This window comes from Phocoena sinus, chromosome 1, assembly GCF_008692025.1.
Source record: "Phocoena sinus isolate mPhoSin1 chromosome 1, mPhoSin1.pri, whole genome shotgun sequence".
In the NCBI taxonomy this organism is placed as follows: domain Eukaryota; kingdom Metazoa; phylum Chordata; class Mammalia; order Artiodactyla; family Phocoenidae; genus Phocoena; species Phocoena sinus.
In genome coordinates this window covers 67,190,595-67,214,946 of record NC_045763.1, presented here as the reverse complement: position 1 = coordinate 67,214,946, position 24,352 = coordinate 67,190,595, and the positions used below count along the sequence as shown (strand labels likewise).

The 24,352-nt window shown below is 37.3% G+C and overlaps 1 protein-coding gene across 8 annotated transcripts in view; it reads right to left on the bottom strand.

Annotated features, from left to right (window-relative positions):
* The window catches only part of ST6GALNAC3 (ST6 N-acetylgalactosaminide alpha-2,6-sialyltransferase 3), a 595,740-nt gene that overhangs the window by 221,538 nt on the left and 349,850 nt on the right, over positions 1-24,352 (bottom strand). For all 8 annotated transcript variants that reach the window (XR_004345944.1, XM_032606607.1, XM_032606587.1 and 5 more), the window contains exon 3: positions 1,063-1,472. Coding sequence is in view for 7 of the 8 variants with exons in the window: in XM_032606607.1 (XP_032462498.1) it covers positions 1,063-1,472 (410 nt within the window). In the remaining variant the exon portion in view is untranslated. The remainder of the gene's footprint in view (positions 1-1,062; positions 1,473-24,352) is intronic.

The window sequence follows — 24,352 nt, the reverse complement described above, 5'->3', positions numbered from 1 at the left end:
ACTCCCCTTCTCAAGCACACACTGCAATATAGTTGAAAGTTTAAATTTGATAATAAGGAAGAATGAAAGACAGATATTTTGAGGAAATCAGAATGTTAATATTGGAATTAGAGTCAATGCTCAATTTATCCATAGTATTACACAAAAAAGCAAAATTCACAGTAATTCAAACTTTCAGCAATCAGTTTCAGTATTTTCCTGCAGCAGTTCTTGATTAGAACTAGATATATGAACTAAGGTAAACTGATTTATAAATCTACTTCTCTCTCACATACTGGTTACCTTTCTAAAGAGGAAGAAAGAGTGGTAAGCAATAGTTACACGGGAGAAGAGGAAGAGGAAGAGGAAGCAGGGGGAGGAAGCAGGAAAAGTAAGGAGTAGAAGAAGAATAAGACAGGCAGGCCTCGGAAAAGGTGGTTTACAGAATGCTGCAGAAAACCAGATGTAATGAAAAAAATGCAAATTGGTTTTTAGATCATTGAGTGAACGGTATGTATATCTCATTTCTCTTCAAGAATCCACTGTTAATGATTTTAAGGAATGCATAATTTCAACATGGTATTCTGCTTAACATGTTAAATGCTAAGTTATGGTGTTCACGACTGTAGGACCTATTTACAGGCAAGAAGCTATGCAACCTTATTAGAGAATCAATAGCTTGTTCTGTTTTGTGCTCTCAGTAAATTTTTGCCACAGCTTCCAAAGGAGTTTAGGTCCTAAAGTTCTCTCACACTTCTATTTTAAAACAGAAATGTGTAGACTTCTTTCGGCTAAAATCCAATTTATTCAATAGCAAATTGAGCTAAATAAGAAGAAATCTAAAGATATCTTGGGGAAGCAGCCAGTGCTTTTTTGGAGCCTCAAGCCAATCAAAAGGGAGAGAACAGAAGGTGGGGTAGGTGGAATAAATGGAGCCTAGCTGCTGGCTCATCAAGTAATCATAATAGTCAAAAACATATAACAATCACTTTGAAAAGTTACTCTGTTCATTTGATAGCTGGCAAAAGAACTCAGCAAAGATTTAGCATAAAAGACAATAAGGCTGCTTCTCAGAGGACTCACCTGTCTTTCCCAGTTTCCTTCTTAAACACTCCATCACAGTAACTCATGCGTTTCTCCGTGGTCACGTAAATCTGGGCATTGGGATAGATGTCAACAGTCTTTTTCAACATGTTGTAAACAATGCCATTGCCGTCTTTCCTCATATTGCGGAAAGGGCCCCAAATAACATAAATAGTAGCATTTGCTTCCTTGAAAAAATAATCAGGGTTTTTCAGCAAAAGAGGAACGCTGGTATGGGATACAACTCGAATCATTGTCATGCGGCCAACATCTTCTTCATAGCCCTTGGTGGGGGCATTGTTCATTCTCCAAATGCAGGAAGACTGATCTATCTCATTCCCCACCTTCTGGCCAACCATCTGACCTGAGTTTGACACTATGGCACAAAGGTTACAGTCCAGTTGCAAAGGCTGAAAAACAAAAAGAGAAACAGGGCGGGGGAAGAAATGTGTAAATTAGTAAGTTCCATCTATCCAAACAAGTTCCTCTGGGAAAACAGAAAATCCAGATATTGTGCATAACTGCTGAGTGTGGGAATACCTCTGAAATATATTTATACCAAACCAACAGTAGTTGTGTCACACTTTAGCTTATTATTAATTACGCCTGTCCACTAGACGGTAAACTCAGTAACAGCAGAATCAATGTCTGTCTTCTTCATTTTAACCTCACTCCCCAGAAGTCCCTAGAATACTATAGTAGCTCAATACATAGCGGTTAAGTCAGGAAATGAAAGCAATTTAATTTAGATAATTAAGATAATTTATTAATTAAGATAATTTATTAGGACCCTGAACTTAATATTAGGGAAGAAATGGACTTTTCCAATTCATCTAGAATTACTGATTTAGTTGAAAAGAGAAAAGCAATCCAGAAGAAACATATCAACATACCAACAGGTTCAAACTAGGTGGACAAATTGAGTAGCAAAGAGACTCAGAAAAGTCACCAGGATAATTATCACACAACTGTCAATGGTAGGGACTCAAAGTAGTTATTTGACTAACTACTAACTACCATGTACTATGTTCTAGGGGTTGGGGATTCAGCTGTGAAAATTTTAAACAAATATCCCTGCCCTCACAGGGCTTACATTCAAGTGAGGGAAGAAAGGCAACAGGCAAATCTGCACAGTATGTGTTAGATGGAGGTAAGTGCTAAATAGGGAAAATTAAAGCAAGGAAGGAAGGAAGGATGTATCTATGTGAATGTATGTGTGTGTATTGGTGGAGTGACCAGAAAAGGCCTCAGGAAAAAATTATATTTGAGGAAAGACGTGAATGAAGTAAAAGGGCTGACCATGGGATTTTGCAAAAAAAAAACAAAAAAAAAGGCATTCCTGCAAAGCAAAAGCAAAAGTCTCTGCAAATATCCCAGGGTAGGAGAGGAACAATAGGGAGGGCAATGTGGCCTGGCAGAGCATTGAGAATAGCAAGTGAGTACTGGGACAAAAGAGGTGGCAGGGGAGCTATCACTTAGGGCCTTTTACTTAAGAGTCACTGAGGGCTCTGGGCAGGGGAATGACTGATCCAAGTCACACTGTAACAGCTTTGGCTGCTGTGTGGAAAACTGACACAAGGAAGGCAGGGGTAGAAACTGTGAGAACAGGATGCTGCCATAATCCCAGCAAGAGAGGATGATGGCTTGGACCAGGTTGGGTAGCAGAGGAGGTGGTAAGAAGCTGGTCACATGCTGGATGTTTTCTGAAGGTAGGGCTTGCTGGGTTGACCAGTAGATGGAAGGTGAGATCTGAGAGAGAGAAAGGAGTCGAGGATAACTTCAGATTTTTAGCCTAAGAAATTGGAAGCCTGGAGCTGCCTTTAACTGAGAAGGAGAAGGCTTCAGGAGAAACAGACTGGGGGAGGAAGCAGGAGCTCATTTCCAGACCTGTTAGATTTAAGGTGACTTGAACACAGACTCCTGAAGCAAATGTTATAACAAAACTACTCAAGCAGCTCTTATTTATCTTCCTGATTATTAAAGTAATATGGGCTTGTTGTGGAAAACTTGAAGAATATAAAAAGATTAAAACTCTCCATATTTCCACCACTCAACAATGGCTACAATGTTTTGTAGTATTTTCTTCCTTCTAGACATGTTGAGAAATACCATTTATACAATTTGGCCGCCTTGATTTTTCAATTAATTTCACATCATTAAACTTTCCCATGTTAGTAAATAGTCCTTAGCGATATTTTTAATGCCTGCATAATATTCCATTGTATGGACGTACCATAAAGTACCTATCTGCCTCTTTCTGGGCATTAGCTATTATCTGATTTTTTTTATATCACATAAAAATTGCTTTGATGAGCATCCTTATGCTTCCCATTGTATTCTGGATGCTAACAGTTATTACATTAATTTAACTTCTTTAATTTTGTTTTTATAGTACACTGTAAAATACACTAGAATGACAAGGGTATTTATTTCAAAAAAACTTTACTTATGCAGCCCACAAAGGTCCATTTGTGAAGTGCCTTAAAACTCTACTATGAAAGGGACTGTCCATCACTCCTGCTACAGTAAGATTTCTGAACTAGGGTGGGCAGCAGGTGATCCAGGCACCAGGTTAGAATAGGTCCGCTCAAAGCGGGTGAGTATATTAGAGCACTTGGAAATGGGGTTCTCTAGGTTGGTGCCATAGTGAAAACTTCACCAGTGGGCACATGGAGGCACAAGGGGATGCCTCTGAGAATCAGGCATTGATCTAAGTCCCTTTCTCATGCACCTAGGAGCCCACAGTCTTTGGGGATGATAAGGAAGAACACAATGTTCTTCCTGCCAGACGATTTGCAGCTGGGCCTGACATCCATTACACTTAGCGGAGTCCTCCAAACTCACTTACAGTCACGCAAATCAATGCCTGATTTAAATTGTGTGGGTCACATGGCACATTCCAACTTATCACCAAGATGCATACGGCACAGGGAGGTTAGGTTCCATTTATTGTTCCAAGAAGTTGCTTCATTGTATAATAAAAACATTTTGAGGATACAGGCCTCCACACATTAAAAAAAGAATCAAAAAGGAAGATATAAAGAAAAAGCCTTGGATGTGTTCTAATCTACAACATGTAGCAATCTGCATTGGATTTCCAAGTCGTTAAAGTGAATTAGCTGGTTCTGCTGTAACAAAGCTTAATTTAACTAATAAAAATCAGTATACTGGTTTCACTTGACAATTGTGACCTCTGAGAGTGATCTATTAAGACATCACAATCTGTTTCATGACAACATATCAGGAGGCTGCAGCTGTGCAGTTTCCGAGGTCAGCAGCTACCTAACAACTTGAGGGCAAACACTGGGAATAACAGCCTCTTGTCTATGTGACGAACATGTAATTGGGCAGGGTGCTACGAATGTAATGACTGGGGATAGGTAGTGATCTTTAAATTGCCCCTTTCTTTTATACTATTCGCTTGGCCACATTGTCACCACAGCCAGAGTGGTAAGAAACTTCTGCATGTCATACTTCTTGTTCTCAGACCTGCCTAGCTGTCTGGTTTCCTGAATGAGGTGCCAGGAGACATGGCCGCATGGAGTGACTGCTCTATTTACCACTTGGTTGCAGGCACCATCTTTACAGTATGATAGGAGCGCAGGGCTGGATGAATGAAACAAACCTAATCATAATCAGAAGCTTCAGGTAACACGAAGAGCTTGTTAAAGCACAAGGGACTCATTTATACGTTTGAAGGCACCTTCAAACTACAGTGAGCTATGATAAAAAGAAAGACGCACCTGGGCATGAATGGATGGTTTGACCCAAGAGCTGCTCTTATCTGGTTATCTCAGTTCCTTTTATTAGCTTTATCCCTGCATCTTGTGATCTCAACTTTCTTTGTTAAAACGTCCTGCTGTTTGTTTCTTGAGCTCGTTTATGTTATTTGATTTGAGGCCCTTGCTTGAAAATGTATTCCATATGTGTCCACTCGCTCAGTTCTGCCTCAGTAAGCAGTTTCTTTCTAGATTGAGGCCCTGGATTTTCCGAGACCTTTGGAAAGATTTATCTGGCTCCACTTTATCAAGCCTCATCTTAACTTTCAATTCTCCTTTTCAGTTGACTTGTCCCTGTTTTTTGTTTTTCTTTATTAAAAACAAACTTGACCTCTTTGTCTTTTCCTCTTGTACACTCAAAACATCAAGCCAAACGCTTTGCCTGGGCTTGGGCTGTGTCTATAAACTGAGATCACCACAAATAAACAGCCGACCCCGTCTAGGCAACTGTGTCACTGTTAAGAGAAAGCTCACAAATGTCAAATGCTTTCTTTTATTTGACATCTAAGACACTGATTTTTTTTTTAGTGGTAACATCATTATACAGGCATACCTTGTTTTACTGTGCTTCGTTTTATTGCACTTCATAGATATTGCGTTTTTTACAAATTGAAGGTGTGCAGCAACCCACATTGTCATATGATGGTTAGAGTATTTTAGCAATAAAGTATTTTTTAAATTAAGGCATGTACTTGTTTAGACATAAGGCTATTGCACACCTAATAGACTACAGTATAGTGTAAACATAATTTTTACATGCCCTGGGAAACCAAAACATTCGTGTGACTTCACTGCAATATTCACTTTATTGCAGTGGTCCAGTACTGAACCTGCAATATCTCCAAGATTTGCCTTATTTGATTTGGGTGTTTTCTCCCTCTGCAAAATAATACTGGCTCTATACCTGCATATCTGGAAATAACAGTCCGCTTGGGGAAAGTTAAGTATTTGGTGATATCTAGTAAACAATCAAGTAATTTTTACCTAGCACCTATTCTGTGCAAGGCTCTGTTAAGGGTAACATTATTTTAGAATTCTAATCAGTGTGAGCTTTAACCTCAGTACACAGCCTTGAGGTAGGTGGGGAAGTTTTATGATCTGCTAGGGTCAATTCATATACTATTTTAAAGGTCTAAGGGATTGCCTTGAAAAACAAGTCCTTTCTCTGCTAAAACAAATCTTGACATTTGCCTCCTTATACGAAAAAGGATTTGATTCCTGTCTGGGATGCAGGGAGAGGATGAGAGAGGGCAGAAGCAGTGTGAGGGAGATATATAAGTATGGTGTATTATATTTATTGATATTAACATGATTGAATACATACTATGGGCCAGTCATCCTGCCCAGCACGTTATGACATTATTCCATTCAGTTCTCATAATAAATTCTTCAAAAGTTAGTTTGTATTTCCCATTAATGAGTTGACGAAATTGAGACAAACATGATGTCCAGTGGGTACTACATGTCTTTCAGGTTAAAAAGAGAGCACATATTATCTTTCATGAAATGCACTCACAGCACTATTAAGAAGGGGGGGATATTAAAGAAATAGTTACTGTTAATTTGCACTATTCCTAATATACATACAGGCAAACACCTCAAATCTCACCCAGTATCATATTAAAATTATATATATTAAATTATAAATTAATGTTCTTAACCATGCTGGCGGCCAAGAATTTCACCACAACAGGACAAAGTTCTTAGCTGATGAAAGTCTCCTCAGGAGTGTTACAGTTTGCATGGGGGTAGAATTAACCTCTCCTTTCTGACAATGGCATTATGATGGCAGAAGAAATTATGTGGACATTTTTTTCTTAATATTTCAGTTTGAAATACGGCTGAAATTTTAGTATAAGATAATCTAATCATGACCAATTTTATTGGCTTTAAAATGGTCCTCCACATCTTTTCACTCAATTTGCTTTTCAAACTTTGTTTCATAGCAGCAGTGAATCGTGTTTCTTTCTGAAGCATTAAATGATTACAGTCCATGTCCGAGAAAACAAAAGGCCATGGCAGATGTTGTTATAAGCTGGTCTCCGTGGCTAAAGAGAATACCTCCCCCTGTCGGAAAGACTCCTTGAGGCAAATACACTCTAGAAGCCCCCAGTGGTTGCTTTCAAGTCCTTGGGAAGCAAAGTCTGCTGGAGACGCCATGCCCTCCTCTAACTCTTTGAGTCGCTCCCCTCTCCATATGAAGAAGGCATGAAGGTTCTGGGACACTGGCTGCCTGGGATACTATGCTCATCCTGTAGGTCATTTTACAGGCATGCTGATTATTATTTTTATCTTTTCCGAAGCATGAGCATTTAGCACAGAAATGGATTCTCGTTTGCATAAACGTTGAAGAATGTAAGCGCCAGAAATCCTTGCTACTATGGAGGTAAGGAGGAAGACGTGGATCTTCTCATCTCTTTTTAAGAGTCTGTGGTATTTTAATAATTAGCCTTATTTTCCTGTGTGTAAATATTATTTAGATGGACTCTAGGAACCAATTTACCATGACATGCCCAACTGATCCTTGCCTGGTTGGAAAAAAATAAAAATGACCAAAACTAACAGGTCATTCACTCTGATCGGCAAGTTTCACCTTTTGTTGAGTCACAGTCACTTTTCTCTTCAAACTAGGACACATATAGTTAAAGACTTCTTTCTGTTTTTCTACTCTAAATTTACACACACACACACACACACACACACACACACACACACACACACACACGGTCACCCTCATCCAGCTAATGAGACAGCTCACCCCTGGCCACTTTCTCCATCCTGCTCGCTACCAACCACTCTGGAAAATTCCCCTTCTCTCTTCTTTGGGTAAGAATCTGACAAACTGCCCTTTCCTTTTTGAATGATATATTGGAACAACTGCCAAGCACTTTACATTTTAATCAGTAAGAAGAATGAAATATTTAACCTTTACTTTTTTCTCCATGAATAAGCTTATAGACAATACAATAGATAATTAAAATCTGTGAATTAAAACTTGCAAAACAGTGTGGTTTCCCCAGCAAAGAGAAATGGCCAGGTACGAAAGGTCACCTGTCAACCAGTTCTAGTTATTAAATCTCTGCATTTATCACTGAGGTGGCTCTACAGAAAACGAAGGTCAAGACATTAAATTATGAAACAGTCAGGATTAGAAAAGGTCACTAAAAATTCAAGTAAAATTTAACCAAACCTGCTAATTCAAGTAAGCAGACACAGCCAGGAAGGAAACACAGCACTGGACAGAGATAATCTATCTCCCTACTTTAGCCCCATATTGAAAATGAATTTCTATTTGATGTCTTGAAGTCTAAAATGAAACTTGCTCATCTCAAATAAAAGCAGGAGCTTCGATAAATATTTCAGAACGAAAATCATGTTTGAATCGAACCAGCTTAAATTATTAAAAACATTGTTTTATATTTTCTAAGGGTTGCTTTCACTTCAACCATGAGAATGCAATCTAAAGTATCAGCAATGGGGCACCCCTGGCACCTTAAATGCTTTACAGGACAATTAGCGACTCACCATTCACTAATTTACTACTTTAATGTTGAAACAAATGAGATCTTTGCTTTTCATCATGCAATTTGAATAAATTTGAACAAAGCAGGTTGAACAAAGCTCTGGAGACACACTCTTCAGTTTGCTGTCATTTATTCCTCTACTCTTCCTGAATGTCTTTAGAATTTTAGTTTTAGAGGCTTCAACATGTATAATGACGCCATTGGGGAATAGATTTTGCCTTTATTCTCCTCAATGTTCTTTTGAGGTCTTTCAAGTGAAAGGTACAAAAAAAGCATTAACAATCTGGCATTGTTTTTATTGCTTGACAAAGAAAAAAATATATTTTAATTTTTCCTGTGTTTCAGGAATGGTTAAGCAAGCTGTTTTCATCTACATTGAGTCACTTTCAGCAGACCTCTGTGAACAAAGAATTGTAAAGACTGTTCTAGAGATAAATCAACACAGTTCAACTAAGCCAGCCTGTATATGTACTTTTTTGCCCCTCCACAAGCCAGCTTCTTTCAGTTAATGCAGCTTCCAAAAGCAGTGTGTATAAATCATACACTATGAGTAACAGCACATAAAAAGATACATTTGATAACCCACAGTTAGGCTCTGACTCTGTGGATTTGGGATATGACATTTACCTTGATTCCTACCTGGTGGCATTACATCCAAGCATAAAACTTAATAGGGGGGTGCATAAAAATGTTAATGTCAAGAGATAATTCTAAAACCAGCACCATAAAACTATGTTTCTCAGTCACCGTAGATGATGTGTTCTCTTTATTTGGAACTTCCTTTAGAAAATGGATCTGTATAATCATGAAGGCACGCCAAAGGAAAGCAGTTTGCTTTCTCTGGACTGGAAGGCAAACAATGAGTCTTTTCAAACCAAAAAAGAGTTTTCACCTATAGACTGAGAAAATGGGAGTAATTCATATTTCACTATCACTATCAGATCATAACAAAATTTGACTGATTTTGAGGCCAAATTACCTCTGGATTATTTTCCTCTCCCTTCAGGAAGATGAGCTCAGGACCCAGTGCTAACACACTATCTCTTTATGGATCACATAAAGACAGTAAGAGAGAAAGCTGATTTATGCTATGGTATTAGTATCTCACATGTCGCTCAACTAGGGACATGGTTCTCAACTAGCTGTGCATTACAATGACCAAAGGAGCTTTTAAAAAATTATAATGGCTGGACTTCACCCCAGACTATTTGAATCAGACAACTCTTGAGGATGGTGCCTGCACGTAAGTTTTTTTTTTTTAAGTTTCATATATGATTCCAATGGGCATCTAGGTTTGAGAAATATTGTCCTAGAGGAAATAGGAATGGCAAATTAGACCATAATGCCTGATAAAAAAGGATGAAAAACAAAATGGTAAATTTGGATCCCTCACGCACTAGATGCTAGTGTAGTAAATCCTTCCATTACCCCTCAAACACTGCTAGATTGGTGAACAGCACTTAGGATTGAAATCAGTCCTAAAAGTCAGAGGTTATGAAGAACAAATGGGAAAGATATTGGAGGTTTGCATGTAGTACCGAGCATGAGAACTTCATTTCCACAAAGATATTGTTAATTATATAGCATTAGAGGTGTTCTTTATGTTCTCACCAGAATTTGCTTTGGAAGCAAGGAAAATCATGTTACCTTACAAATGCTCTTAATTGTCATGTAGAATTTCTGCCAGCATATAAGGCTAGTGATAAATTGAACATTTGTTGACATTCATTCAATACAGGTTTTTTGGTTTTTTTCATCTTGTTTTATTTTCTAGGCTGGAGGATGCTTTAGGGGGTTTATAATTTGAGAGGAAGGGGTTGGTGAAGAGGGAGTAATTGCAAATACAAGAAAAGGAGCCACTAATGGAGTGAGAACCCAGGAAAGATAGGAGTCAATAATTTAAGGAATATTACTAGGTCATAAAAAGAATGAAATATTGTCATTTGCAGCAACATCGATGGACCTAGAGATTATCATACTAAGTGAAGTAAGTCAGACAAAGACAAATATTACATGATATCACTAATATGTGTAATCTAAAAAATAATACAAATGAACGTATTTACAAAACAAAAACAGACTCACAGACGTAGAAGACAAATTTATGATTACCAAAAGGGAAAAGGGTGGGGTAGGGATAAATTAGGAGTATGGGATTAACAGATACATACCACTATATATGAAATAGATAAAAAACAAAGACCTACTATATAGTACAGGGAGCTATAGTCAATATCTTGTAATAACCTATAATGGAAAAGAATCTGAAAATCCTTTTCAGAATTTTATATTTTAAATATAAATGTATTTATATTTATTTCTTTTATATTCAGATATATATATATCTGAATCACTTTTCTGTACACCTGAAAATAATACATATTTTAAATCAACTATAGTTCAATAATAAATAAATAAATAAAACTTAAGAGTACAGTTGGATGAATAGCCTTTGAAAAAGTAGAGACACCACTTCCTCTGAGACAGGAAAAAAATAATTAAGAATGAGGAGAAACATGTGACCTTACAAGATTGGAATACAACTAGGGTTTACTCCAGATTCCCTTATATTTCTATAAAGCAAGTAAGGGTTAATTATTGAGAGACTTAGAGGTAAGGTTAACAGACTTCAGAAGAGACATGAAATTTTGAGAAAGAGAATATTTTGAGCAAGAATCAAAAGGATTGCCAATTGTGCCACAGTTAGAATTTAGAAATTATAGACTTTTGATGAATATACTGTAAGGTTATGCATTCTTTCTCACACTGTTTAGGAGCACAGAGGCAAGGATGAAGAAAGAGTTTAGCTAGCTTGATCCAGGGCTGGAGATTGAGGCAAGTGGTGTACTGAAAATTCAAAGTTGAGAAATAACTATGGGCACTAGTAACATGAATTCCAAACTGAAAGTGGAAGGAAATCGTAGGAAAATGAGTAAATGGAAGAGATAAGGAAACAAATATATCTTAGTGGGGTTATGTTCCTTCACTGGAGACAGGGAGAGATAAGCTTGTATTGTATATCTTAAGGGTATGCTTGTTTGAGGAATAAGGAGAAAAATGTGGCTTACAGGCTTCAGGAAGGAAGCTGTAGTATAAGTCATTCCTTCCAGTTTGGAAATGCAAAAACCAAAGAACAGAGGATATTCAAATTCATTATCATTAAAAAGTACCATGTTCTTGGATTGAAAGAACTAATATTGTTAGATAACCATACTACCCAAGGTAATCTACAGATTCAATGCTATCTCTATTAAAATACCAATGGCATTTTTCACAGAACTAGAACAAAAAATTTTACAATTTGTATGGAAACACGAAAGACCCCAAATAGCCACAAGAATCTTGAGAAAGAAGAACAGAGCTGGAGGAATCATGCCGCCTGACTTCAGAATATTCCACAAAGGTACAGTCATCAAAACATCATGGCACTGGCACAAAAACAGACACACAAATCAATGGAACAGAATAAACAGCCCAGAAATAAGTTCACGCACTTATGGTGAATCTATAACAAAGGAGGTAAGAATATAAAATGAAGAAAAGACAGTCTCTTCAATAAGTAGTGTTGGGAAAACTGGACAGCTACATGTAAAATAATGAAATTAGAACATTTTCTAAAACCAGATACAAAAATAAACTCAAAATAGATTAAAGACCTAAATGTAAAACAAGAAACCATAAAACTCCTAGAGGAAATCATAGGCAGAACACTCTTTGACATAAATTATAGCAATATTTTTTTGGATCTATCTCCTAAAGCAAAGGAAATAAAAGCAAAATTTTAAAAATGGGACCTAATTAAACTTAAAAGCTTTTGCACAGCAAAGGAAGCCATTGACAAAACAAAAAGACAACCTACTGAATGGGAAAAAATATTTGCAAATGATATAACTGATAAGAAGTTAATATATCCAACATAATAAAAACAGTTCATACAACTCAACATTAAAAAAAAAACTGATTAAAAAATGGGCAGAAGACCTGAATAGATATATTTCCAAAGAGGAAATGCAGATGGCCAACAGGTACATTAAAGTATGTTCAACATCACTTATCATCAGGGAAATGCAAATCAAAACCACAATGAGATATCACCTTACATCTGTCAGAATGGCTATCATCAAAAGCCTACAAATAACAAATGCTGATGAGGATGTGGAGAAAAGGGAACTCTTGCACACTATTGGTGGGAATAAAAATTGGTACAGCCACTATGGAAAACAGTATGGAGGTTTCTCAAAAAACTAAAACTAGAACTACCATATGACCCAGCAATTCCACTCCTGGGTATATATTTGAAAAAAACAAAAACTCTAATTCAAAAAGATACATGCACCCCAATGTTCATAGCAGCATTATTTACAATTGCCAAGGTATGGAAGCAACTTAAATGTCCATCAACAGATGAATGGATAAAGAAGCCATGGTATATCATATATCCAATGGAATATTACTCAGCCATAAAACAGAATGAAATTTTGCCATTTGCAGCAACATGGATGGACATGGAGGGCATTATGCTAAGTGAAATAAGTCAGACAGAGAAAGGCAAATACTGTATGATATCACTTGCATGTGGGATCTCAAAAATATAACAAACTAGTGAATAAAACAAAAATGAAGTAGACTCACAGATATAGGGAACAAACTAGTGGTTACCTGTGGGGAGAGGAAAGAGGGAGGGGCAACATAGGGGTAGGGGAAAAAAAGGGTTATTATGGAATTATATGAAATCATGTATGTGAAACTGTTGAAAATTGTAAAACACTGTGGAATTTAAAGAATCATTCAGTAGGAGAAAGAAAGAAACAAACCAACAAACAAACCAGCACGAGAATATCTGCTTCAGTATAACTTGCAAAATTCAGACCATCTTTCCACGTATGATAACTAAAATAACTGGAAAAAATATAAAAACCATCTCTTTAAGACTACCCAAGACCCAACAAGATAGTGCGAAGTTGCCAGTCTGGAGAAGTCTGGAACTCAGGGAGGTAAACTAACACTAAGGACTATTTTTGCCCTGGAGGCATTTGTGGCTCTGGAATAATTAGCTAAGTTCTGTTTCTGGCAGCCTCCTGGGTCTAGGAGGACAGAGATCAGAATCCAGAGCCCAAAAAGGGTAAATCAACATCCACTTTGGACTATGTGGAACCCTACATAAAGGACACCCTACATCAAGGACACAGGACAAAAATTCAAGAATTAACCAAGCTCCCATAGCAACTGTTGCCATGGGCTCTCCTAATCTAAACCAGACAGTGTCCCCCCCCACCCCACATTAGGCAAAATAATCACCATGTAGTAACCTTGTAGCATCCTGACCAATCACCTAATGCCATCCTGCCAGCAGGAATTTTCTTTGTCTTGAGGCTATAAAAGTTGGCTACTAGCCCACAAAGGGGACCAGCTCTCCCTGGTCTATCAGGAAGTCGGCCCCACTGTATTTGAAGTGCCCCTCACTAACTCTGCTCTTTGTTCTTCATAAACTCACTCTTTTCTAAAATATTTTGTGTCTGGAAATCCTTCTTCCAACCTGTGTCCAGACATGACAGACTACGACTCCTAAGAGGTATCCTAAGAGTAAGTTTGAAATAAACCAGTCTTGCAAAAATCTATCATCTTCTTTCACATCAGTTGGTTGGCTCTGAAAACCTCAATTTTGGAAATTACATTATGTAGTCCTAAACATCTAAATGACCTTAGACATCTGGAGAAAGCAAAGAATCTCTTCCCTGGAGAAACATAATAGCACCCTAGGCCTCAAATTATTGCTACAAATAAAATTTCAAATATATGAAAAGACAAAACACCATTAGAGAAAACCAATAGAAACAGTCCTATAGGAGCTCTACATATGGAATTACAGGGCAGACTAAAACAGCTATGTTCACTGTGTTCAAGGAGATAAAAGCCAAGTAAAAATGTTGGCAGGGAAATGAAAACTATAAAAAGTGATGGACTGTACGTGAAAAAGAACCACTTAGGAGAGGCAAGAGACTTTTTCTTCCTTCTTTGTTTCCTGGTACGTGAGGAGAGGGGATTAAGAGCGCTGCTTAAAGGAGCTCCAGAGACGGGCACGAACTGCGGCTATCAGAGCGGACCCCAGAGACAGGCATGAGATGCTAAGGCTGCTGCCGCCGCCACCAAGAAGCCTGTGTGCAAGCACAGGTCACGATCCACACCTCCCTTCCGGGGAGCCTGTGCAGCTCGCCACTGCCGGGGTCCTGGGATCCAGAGACAACTTCCCCAGGAGAATGCACGGGGCGCCTCAGGCTGGTGCAAAGTCACGCCAGACTCTGCCACCGCAGGCTTGCCCCATATTGTGCCCCTCCCTACCCCCGACCTGAGTGAGCCAGAGTCCCCGAATCAGCTGCTCTTTAACCCTGTCCTCTCTGAGCGAAGAACAGACGCCCTCCGGCGAAATACACGCAGAGGCGGGGCCAAATCCAAAGCTGAGCCTCTGGGAGCTGTGAAAACAAAGAAGAGAAAGGGAAATCTCTCCCAGCAGCCTCAGAACCAGCGGATTAAAGCTCCACAATCAACTTGATGTACCCTGCATCTGTGGAATACCTGAATAGACAACAACGAATCATCCCAAATTGAGGAGGTGGACTTTGACTGCAAGATTTATAATTTTTTCCCCTTTTCCTCTTTTTGTGAGTGTGTATGTGTATGCTTCTGTGTGAGATTTTGTCTGTATAGCTTTGCTTCCACCATTTGTCCTAGGGTTCTATCCATCCGTTTGTTTTTTTATTAAATTTTTTTCTTAATAATTATTTATTTATTTTAATAACTTTTATTACATTTTACCTTACTTTATTTTATTTTACTTTATCTTCTTTCTTTCTTTCCTTCTTTCCCTCCTTCCTTGCCTTCATTCCTTCCTTCCTCCCTCCTCCCTCCCACCTTTCTTTCTTCCTTTCTTCCTTCCTTCCTTCCTTCCTTTCTTTCTTTCTTTCTTTCCTTCTTTCTTATACTAATTCTTTCTTTCTACTTTTTTTCCCTTTTACTATGAGCCATGTGGATGAAAGGCTCCTGGTGCTGCAGCCAGGAGTCAGTGCTGTGTCTCTGAGGTGGGAGAGCCAACTTCAGGACACTGGTCAACAAGAGACCTCCCAGCTCCACGCAATATTAAACGGCGAAAATCTCCCAGAGATCACCATCTCAACACCAGCACCCAGCTTCACTCAACGACCAGCAAGCTACAGTGCTGGACACCCTATGCCAAACAACTAGCAAGACAGGAACACAACCCCACCCATTAGCAGAGAGGCTGCCTAAAATCATAATAAGTCCACAGACACCCCAAAACACACAACCAGACGTGGACATGCCCACCAGAAATACAAGATCCAGCCTCATCCACCAGAACACAGGCACTAGTCCCCTTCACCAGGAAGCCTACACAACCCACTGAACCAACTTTAGCCACTGGGGACAGACACCAAAACCAACAGGAACTACGAATCTGCAGCCTGCAAAAAGGAGACCCCAAACACAGTAAGACAAGCAAAATGAGAAGACAGAAAAACACACAGAAGATGAAGGAACAAGATAAAAACCCACCAGACCTAAAAAATGAAAAGGAAATAGGCAGTCTACCTGAAAAAGAATTCAGAATAATGATAGTAAAGATGATCCAAAATCTTGGAAATAGAATGGACAAAATGCAAGAAACATTTAAAAAGGACCTAGAAGAACTAAAGATGAAACAAACAATGATGAACAACACAATAAATGAAATAAAAAATACTCTAGATGGGACGAATAGCAGAATAACTGAAGCAGAAGAATGGATAAGTGACCTGGAAGATAAAATAGTGGAAATAACTACTGCAGAGCAGAATAAAGACAAAAGAATGAAAAGAACTGAGGACAGTCTCAGAGACCACTGGGACAACATTAAACGCACCAACATTCGAATTATAGGGGTTCGAGAAGAAGAAGAGAAAAAGAAAGGGACTGAGAAAATATTTGAAGAGATTATAGTTGAAAACTTCCCTAATATGGGAAAGGAAATAGTTAATCAAGTCCAGGAAGCACAGAGAGTCCCATACAGTATAAATCTAAGGAGAAATATGCCAAGACACATATTAATCAAACTCTAAAAAATTAAATACAAAGGAAACATATTAAAAGCAGCAAGGGAAAAACAACAAATAACACACAAAGGAATCCCCATAAAGTTAACAGCTGATCTTTCAGCAGAAACTCTGCAAGCCAGAAGGGACTGGCAGAACAAATTTAAAGTGATGAAGAACAAAAACCTACAGCCAAGATTACTCTACCCAGCAAAGATCTCATTCAGATTTGATGGAGAAATTAAAACCTTTACAGACAAGCAAAAGCTGAGAGAGTTCAGCACCACCAAACCAGCTTTACAACAACTGCTAAAGGAACTTCTCTAGGCAAGAAACACAAGAGAAGAAAGGACCTACAATAACAAATGAAAAACAATTAAGAAAATGGGAATAGGAACATACATATTGATAATTACCTTAAATGTTAATGCACTAAATGCTCCCACCAAAAGACACAGATTGGCTGAATGGATACAAAAACAAGACCCATATATATGCTGTCTACAAGAGACCCATTTCAGACCTAGAGACACATACAGACTGAAAGTGAGGGGATGGAAAAAGATATTCCATACAAATGGAAACCAAAAGAAAGCTGGAGTAGCAATTCTCATATCAGACAAAATAGACTTTAAAATAAAGACTATTACAAGAGACAAAGAAGGACACTACTTAATGATCAAGGTATTGTTCCAAGAAGAAGATATAACAATTGTAAATATTTATGCACCCAACATAAGGGCACCTCAATACATAAGGCAAATACTAACAGCTGTAAAAGGGGAAATCCACAGTAACACATTCATAGTAGGGGACTTTTAAACCCCACTATCACCAATGGACAGATCATCCAAAATGAAAATAAATAAGGAAACACAAGCTTTAAATGATACATTAAACAAGAAGGACTTAGTTGATATTTATAGGACATTCCATCAAAAACAACAGAATACACATTTTTCTCAAGTGCTCATGGAACATTCTCCAGGATAGATCATATCTTGGGTCACAAATCAAGCCTTGGTAAATTTAAGAGAATTGAAATTGTATCAAGTACCTTTTCCAACCACAACGCTATGAGACTAGATATCAGTTACAGGAAAAGATCTGTAAAAAATACAAACACATGGAGGCTAAACAATACACTACTTAATAACCAAGAGATCACTGAAGAAATCAAAGAGGAAATAAAAAAATATGTAGAAACAAATGAGAATGGAGACACAACAACCCAAAACCTATGGGATGCAGCAAAAGCAGGTCAAAGAGGGAAGTTTATAGCAATACAATCCTACCTTAAGAGACAGGAAACATCTCGAAAAAACAACCTAACCTTGCACCTAAAGCAATTAGAGAAAGAAGAACAAAAAAACCCCAAAGTTAGCAGAAGGAAAGAAATCATAAAGATCAGATCAGAAATAAATGAAAAAGAAATGAAGGAAATGATAGCAAAGATCAATAAAACTAAAAGCTGGTTGTTTGGGAAGATAAACAAGATTGATAAACCATTAGCCAGACTCATCAGGAAAAAAAGGGAGAAGACTCAAATCAATAGAATTAGAAATGAAAAAGGAGAAGTAACAACTGACACTGCAGAAATACAAAAGATCATGAGAGGTTACTACAAGCAACTCTATGCCAATAATATGGACAACTTGGAAGAAATGGACAAATTCTTAGAAATGCACAACCTGCCAAGACTGAACCAGGAAGATATAAAAAATATGAACAGAACAATCACAAGCACTGAAACTGAAACTGATTAAAAATCTTCCAACAAACAAAAGCCCAGGACCAGATGGCTTCACAGGCGAATTCTATCAAACATTTAGAGAAGAGCTAACACCTATCATTCTCAAACTCTTCTAAAATATAGCAGACGGAGGAGCACTCCCAAACTCATTCTATGAGGCCACCATCACCCTGATACCAAAACCAGACAAGGATGTCACAAAGAAAGAAAACTACTACCAAAAAAGGCCAGTATCACTGATGAACATAGATGCAAAAATCCTCAACAAAATACAAGCAAACAGAATCCAACACCACATTAAGAGGATCATACACCATGATCAAGTGGGGTTTATATGCAAGGATTCCTCGATATATGCAAATCAATCAACGTGACACACCATATTAACAAATTGAAGGAGAAAAACCATATGGTCAACTGAATAGATGCAGAGAAAGCGTTCAACAAAATTTAACACCAATTTATGATAAAAATTCTCCAGAAAGTAGGCATAGAGGGAACTTTCCTCAACATAATAAAGGCCATATATGACAAACCCACAGCCAACATCATCCTCAATGGTGAAAAACTGAAAGCATTTCCACTAAGACCAGGAACAAGACAAGGTTGCCCACTCTCACCACTCTTATTCAACATAGTTTTGGAAGTTTTAGCCACAGCAATCAGAGCGGAAAAGGGGATAAAAGGAATCCAAATCAGAAAAGAAGAAGTAAAGCTGTCACTGTTTGCAGATAACATGATACTCCACATGGAGAATCTTAAAGATGCTACCAGAAAAATACAAGAGCTAATCAATGAATTTGGTAAAGTAGCAGGATACAAAATTAATGCACAGAAATCTCTGGCATTCCTATACACTAATGATGAAAAATCTGAAAGTGAAATCAAGAAAACACTCCCATTTACCACTGCAACATAAAGAATAAAATATGTAGGAATAAACCTACCTAAGGAGACAAAAGACCTGTATGCAGAAAATTATAAGACACTGATGAAAGAAATTAAAGATGATACAAATAGATGGAGAGATATACCATGTTCTTGGATTGGAAGAATCAACATTGTGAAAATGATGATACTACCCAAAGCAATCTACAGATTCAATGCAATCCCTATCAAACTACCACTGGCATTTTTCACAGAACTAGAATAAAAAATTTCACAATTTGTATGGAGACACAAAAGACCCTGAATAGCAAAAGCTATCTTGAGAATGAAAAATGGAGCTGGAGGAATCAGGCTCCCTGACTTCAGACTATACTACAAAGCTACAGTAATCAAGATAGTATGTTACTGGCACAAAAACAGAAAGATAGATCAATGGAGCAGGATAGAAAGCCCAGAGATAAACCCACGCACATGTGGTCACCTTATCTTTGATAAAGGAGGCAGGAATGTACAGTGGAGAAAGGACAGCCTCTTCAATAAGTGGTGCCGGGAAAACTGGACAGGTACATGTAAAAGTATGAGATTAGAACACTCCCTAACACCATACACAAAAATAAACTCAAAATGGATTAAAGACCGAAATGTAAGGCCAGAAACTATCAAACTCTTAGAGGAGAACATAGGCAGAACACTCTATGACATAAATCACAACAAGATCCTTTTTGACCCACCTCCTAGAGAAATGGAAATAAAAACAAAAATAAACAAATGGGACCTAATGAAACTTCAAAGCTTTTGTACAGCAAAGGAAACCACAAACAAGACCAAAAGACAACCCTCAGAATGGGAGAAAATATTTGCAAATGAAGGAACTGACAAAGGATTAATCTCCAAAATTTACAAGCAGCTCATGCAGCTCAATATCAAAAAAACAAACAATCCAATCCAAAAATGGGAAGAAGAACTAAATAGACATTTCTCCAAAGAAGATATACAGATTGCCAACAAACACACGAAAGAATGCTCAACATCATTAATCATTAGAGAAATGCAAATCAAAACTACAATGAGTTATCATCTCACACCCGTCAGAATGGCCATCATCAAAAAATCTAGAAACAATAAATGCTGGAGAGGGTGTGGAGAAAAGGGAACCCTCTTGCACTGCTGGTAGGAATATGAATTGGAACAGCCACTATGGATAACAGTATGGAGGTTCCTTAAAAAGCTACAAATAGACCTACCATATGACCCAGCAATCCCACTACTGGACATATACCCTGAGAAAACCATAATTCAAAAAGAGTCATGTACCAAAATGTTCATTGCAGCTATATTTACAATAGCCAGGAGATGGAAATATCCTAAGTGTCCATCATCAGATGAATGGATAAAGAAGATGTGGCACATATATACAATGGAATATTAGCCATAAAAAGAAACAAAATTGAGCTATTTGTAATGAGGTGGATAGACCTAGAGTCTGTCATACAGAGTGAAGTAAGTCAGAAGGAGAAAGACAAATACCGTATGCTAACACATATATATGGAATCTAAGAAAAAAAAGATGTCATGAAGAACCTAGGGGTAAGATGGGAATAAAGGCACAGACCTACTAGAGAATAGACTTGAGGATATGGGGAGGGGGAAGGGTAAGCTGTGACAAAGTGAGAGAGTGGCATGGACATATATACACTACCAAACGTAAAATAGATAGCTAGTGGGAAGCAGCCGCATAGCACAAGGAGATCAACTCGGTGGTTTGTGACCACCTAGAGGGGTGGGATAGGGAGGGTGCGAGGGAGGGAGATGCAAGAGGGAAGAGATATGGGAACATATGTATAGGTATATGTATAACTGATTCACTTTGTTATAAAGCAGAAACTAACACACCATTGTAAAGCAATTATACTCAAATAAAGATGTAAAAAAAAAAACCACTTAGAAGTTCTATAACTGATAAATATGATACATGAAATGAAGGATTCAATGAATGTATTTAACAGCAAATTAGCTGAACAAAGAGCAAACAAAACTAAAGAGAATTAGTGAACTAGAAGACAGAAGCAACTGTTCAGAATGAAACATGAGATTTTTTAAAAAATAGGTTAAGAGACACAGAGAACACAATTTGAAGGCCTAACACAAATTTATTTGAAAGACCAGAGAAGAGGTGAGACAGAGTGGACAGAGGACAATGGCTGAGAATTCTCCAGAACTTATAAGAATCTACAAATTCAAAAGGCTCAGCTGATGACTCCCAGGCAAAATAAATAAAAATAAATCAACATCTATATATATCATAGTGAAGCTTCATAACAACAAAAAAAAAGAGGAAATTTCAGAATTAAAAGTACCGTAAAATAGCATATAGTTTGAGAGGGAGGTAAATAGAGTTCAAATATCTTAAAGTTCTTACATTGTCATGGGAAGAGGATAAATGTGCTAAGTAACATCATACTTTCATAAACTTAGGATGTCTGGGTTATTCCTAGGACAGTAGTTCTCATCCATTTTGGTCTCCGGTGTCATTTACAGTCTTAAAAATTATTGAGTATTCTAAGGATCTGTTGTTTATGTGAGCTGAATATATATTAATATTTACCATATTAGAAATAGAAAAATTTTTTAAATTACATATCTATTTATTTTTTTAAAAACCAATATGTCCATTTCATATAACCTAAGTAACACACTTTTTTATAAAAAGTAATCATATTTTCCACAAAAATAGTGAAAAAAATATTATTTATATTTTTACAAGTTTCTTTAATCTCTAGCTTAATGGAAGATAGCCAGATTCTCACATCTGTTTCTGCTTCAATCCATTAAAACATGTTTTGGCTGAAGTAGATGACGAAAATCCAGCTTCACAAAGATATGTCATAGTAAAAGGGAGATAACTGTGGATATTTTTATTTGAATCTATACCAAAATTTGACAAACGGCAGTTTCTTAAAGTTTATTTGCAATATGGAATCTAAAACCATATCAATAAAATTGTCTATGTTGCATCAGAATCCATTTGTCTAGCTTGTATCTTGCATAGATCTTCAACTCATGCATGATTTTATAACATCATACACTGCTAAAAATATTAGTCCAATGAGTTATGCAGATATTTGAAACATTGATATTTCCAAATGTATATTTTAAACACATTTTTTGATGCTACCACTGACCTCATCAGAAAAGCCTCTAAGAAAGCTGATGGTGACAAATAGAAATTTTCCAAAATGCTAATTTTGACTTGAAAGTTCAATTTTTGTCATTAGTTAAATATACTGCCTGTTATTGACAAGCTCACTTCACTCATTTTAGAAAATGTCTGCCAAATACCTAAATCTGAATATTCATAATTTGCCTGTTGGCTGTTATTTCAAGTAAAAATGATGTTCGGTGAAACTTGCAACTCATATGAAATTTTTCAAAATAAAAGAATTAGGAAGAAAAATCAATGTAAGTTGCAACATTAATAATAAAATCATATGAATGATCATCTCAGGAGATGCAGAAAAAGAGTTTGATAAAATTCAACATCAACTAATGATTAAAAACTCTTAGTTAGGGACTTCCCTGGTGGTGCAGTGGTTAAGAATCTGCCTGCCAATGCAGGGAACACGGGTTCGAGCCCTGGTCTGGGAAGATTCCCATATGCTGCGGAGCAACTAAGCCCGTGTGCCCACAACTACTAAGCCTGTGTTCTAGAGCCCGCAAGCCACAACTACTGAGCCCACGTGCCGCAGCTACTGAAGCCTGCGCGCCTGGAGCCCATGCTCCGCAACAAGAGAAGCCACTGCAATGAGAAGTCCGCATGCTGCAACGAAGACCCAACGAAGACAAAAAACAAAACAAAACCAAAAAACCTCTTAGTTAAGAAAAAGTAACAGGGAGATTCCTTAATCTAATGAAATGTTTCTACAAAACAAAAATTCTATAGCAAACACTGCACTTCACATTTAATGGTAAAATGTTGGAAACTGTCTCTTTGAAGTTGGGATTTCCACTATCACCATTGCTATGCAATATTGTACTGAGTTCCTAGCCAGTGCAGCAAATCAGAGAAAAAAAAATGAAACATATAAGGATTGGAAAAGAAGAAACAAAAATATAATTATTCACAGATGACATGATGATGATGTGGCAAGCCATCCAAAATATGCCACTTGGCACATTGATTATTTTGAATTAGAGTTACTTAAGAAATAGCCTGTGCAATAAGCATACTCTGACCCTCCTTTGTTCCCCTGAACGCAGGAAATAAATCTGTCATGTAGAAGGTACCCTCCCTGTACCAGAAGGTAAAGAGACATCCTTATCACCAGAGATACAGAATTTAGGGCCAAGAAGGCTATATAAACAAAACTTATTACTTCTTCACTAATTTACTACCCCAAGCCCAAACTTCTTTGTTTTGTTAATTCTTCACAAATTTATTGTTTCTTTTTCTAAAAGGTATAAAAGCTGCCTGCTTTGGTCACTTCTTTGAGTCTCATATTTTTATAAGCTCCCATATCGACAAAATTAATTTTGTTTTTCTCCTGTTAAATCCCTTAGGTCAATTTAATTATTAGGCTGGCCAAAGTACCTAGAAAGAAAGAAGGGAAAAATATTCCTCCCCTAAAATGGTATCAAATAATCCATGTTTAATTTGTTATAATTTTTATTAAAGTTAGAATTGTTAGCTACAAATCAGAATGCAAATCAATTGCATTTCAATACATCAGCAACAATAAAAAATTTTTAAGTATATCATTTACAATGGCATCAACATATAAAATACCTAGGTATAAATATCATAAAATATGTGTAAGACCTCTGTGGGGAAAATAACAAAACTTTATTGATAAACATTTAAAAAGCTCTCCATAAATGGAGGGTTATAACATGGACATGGAATAGAAAACTTAATGATGTGAAGATGTAAATTCTCCTCAAACTGGTCTATAGATTCAAGGTAATTTTAATCAAAATCCCAAAATACCACAGGATTTCTTTTCTGGAACTTTATAAGTTGATTCTAACATTTATATGGAAATGCAAAGGGCCAAGAAAGCTAAAACACCCCTGAGGAAGAACAAGGTGGTACTGGCACCAGGACAAACAAAGAGACCCATGGAACACAGTAAAGGGCCCAAAAAGTTGTGATGAAAGCACCAAGCAGAGTAGTGGAGAAAAAAAATCAGGCTTTAAAAAAAAGTGGAGCTGGAAGAACTGGATAAACTCATGGAAGAAAGTAAATCTAGACTCTTACTTATATGC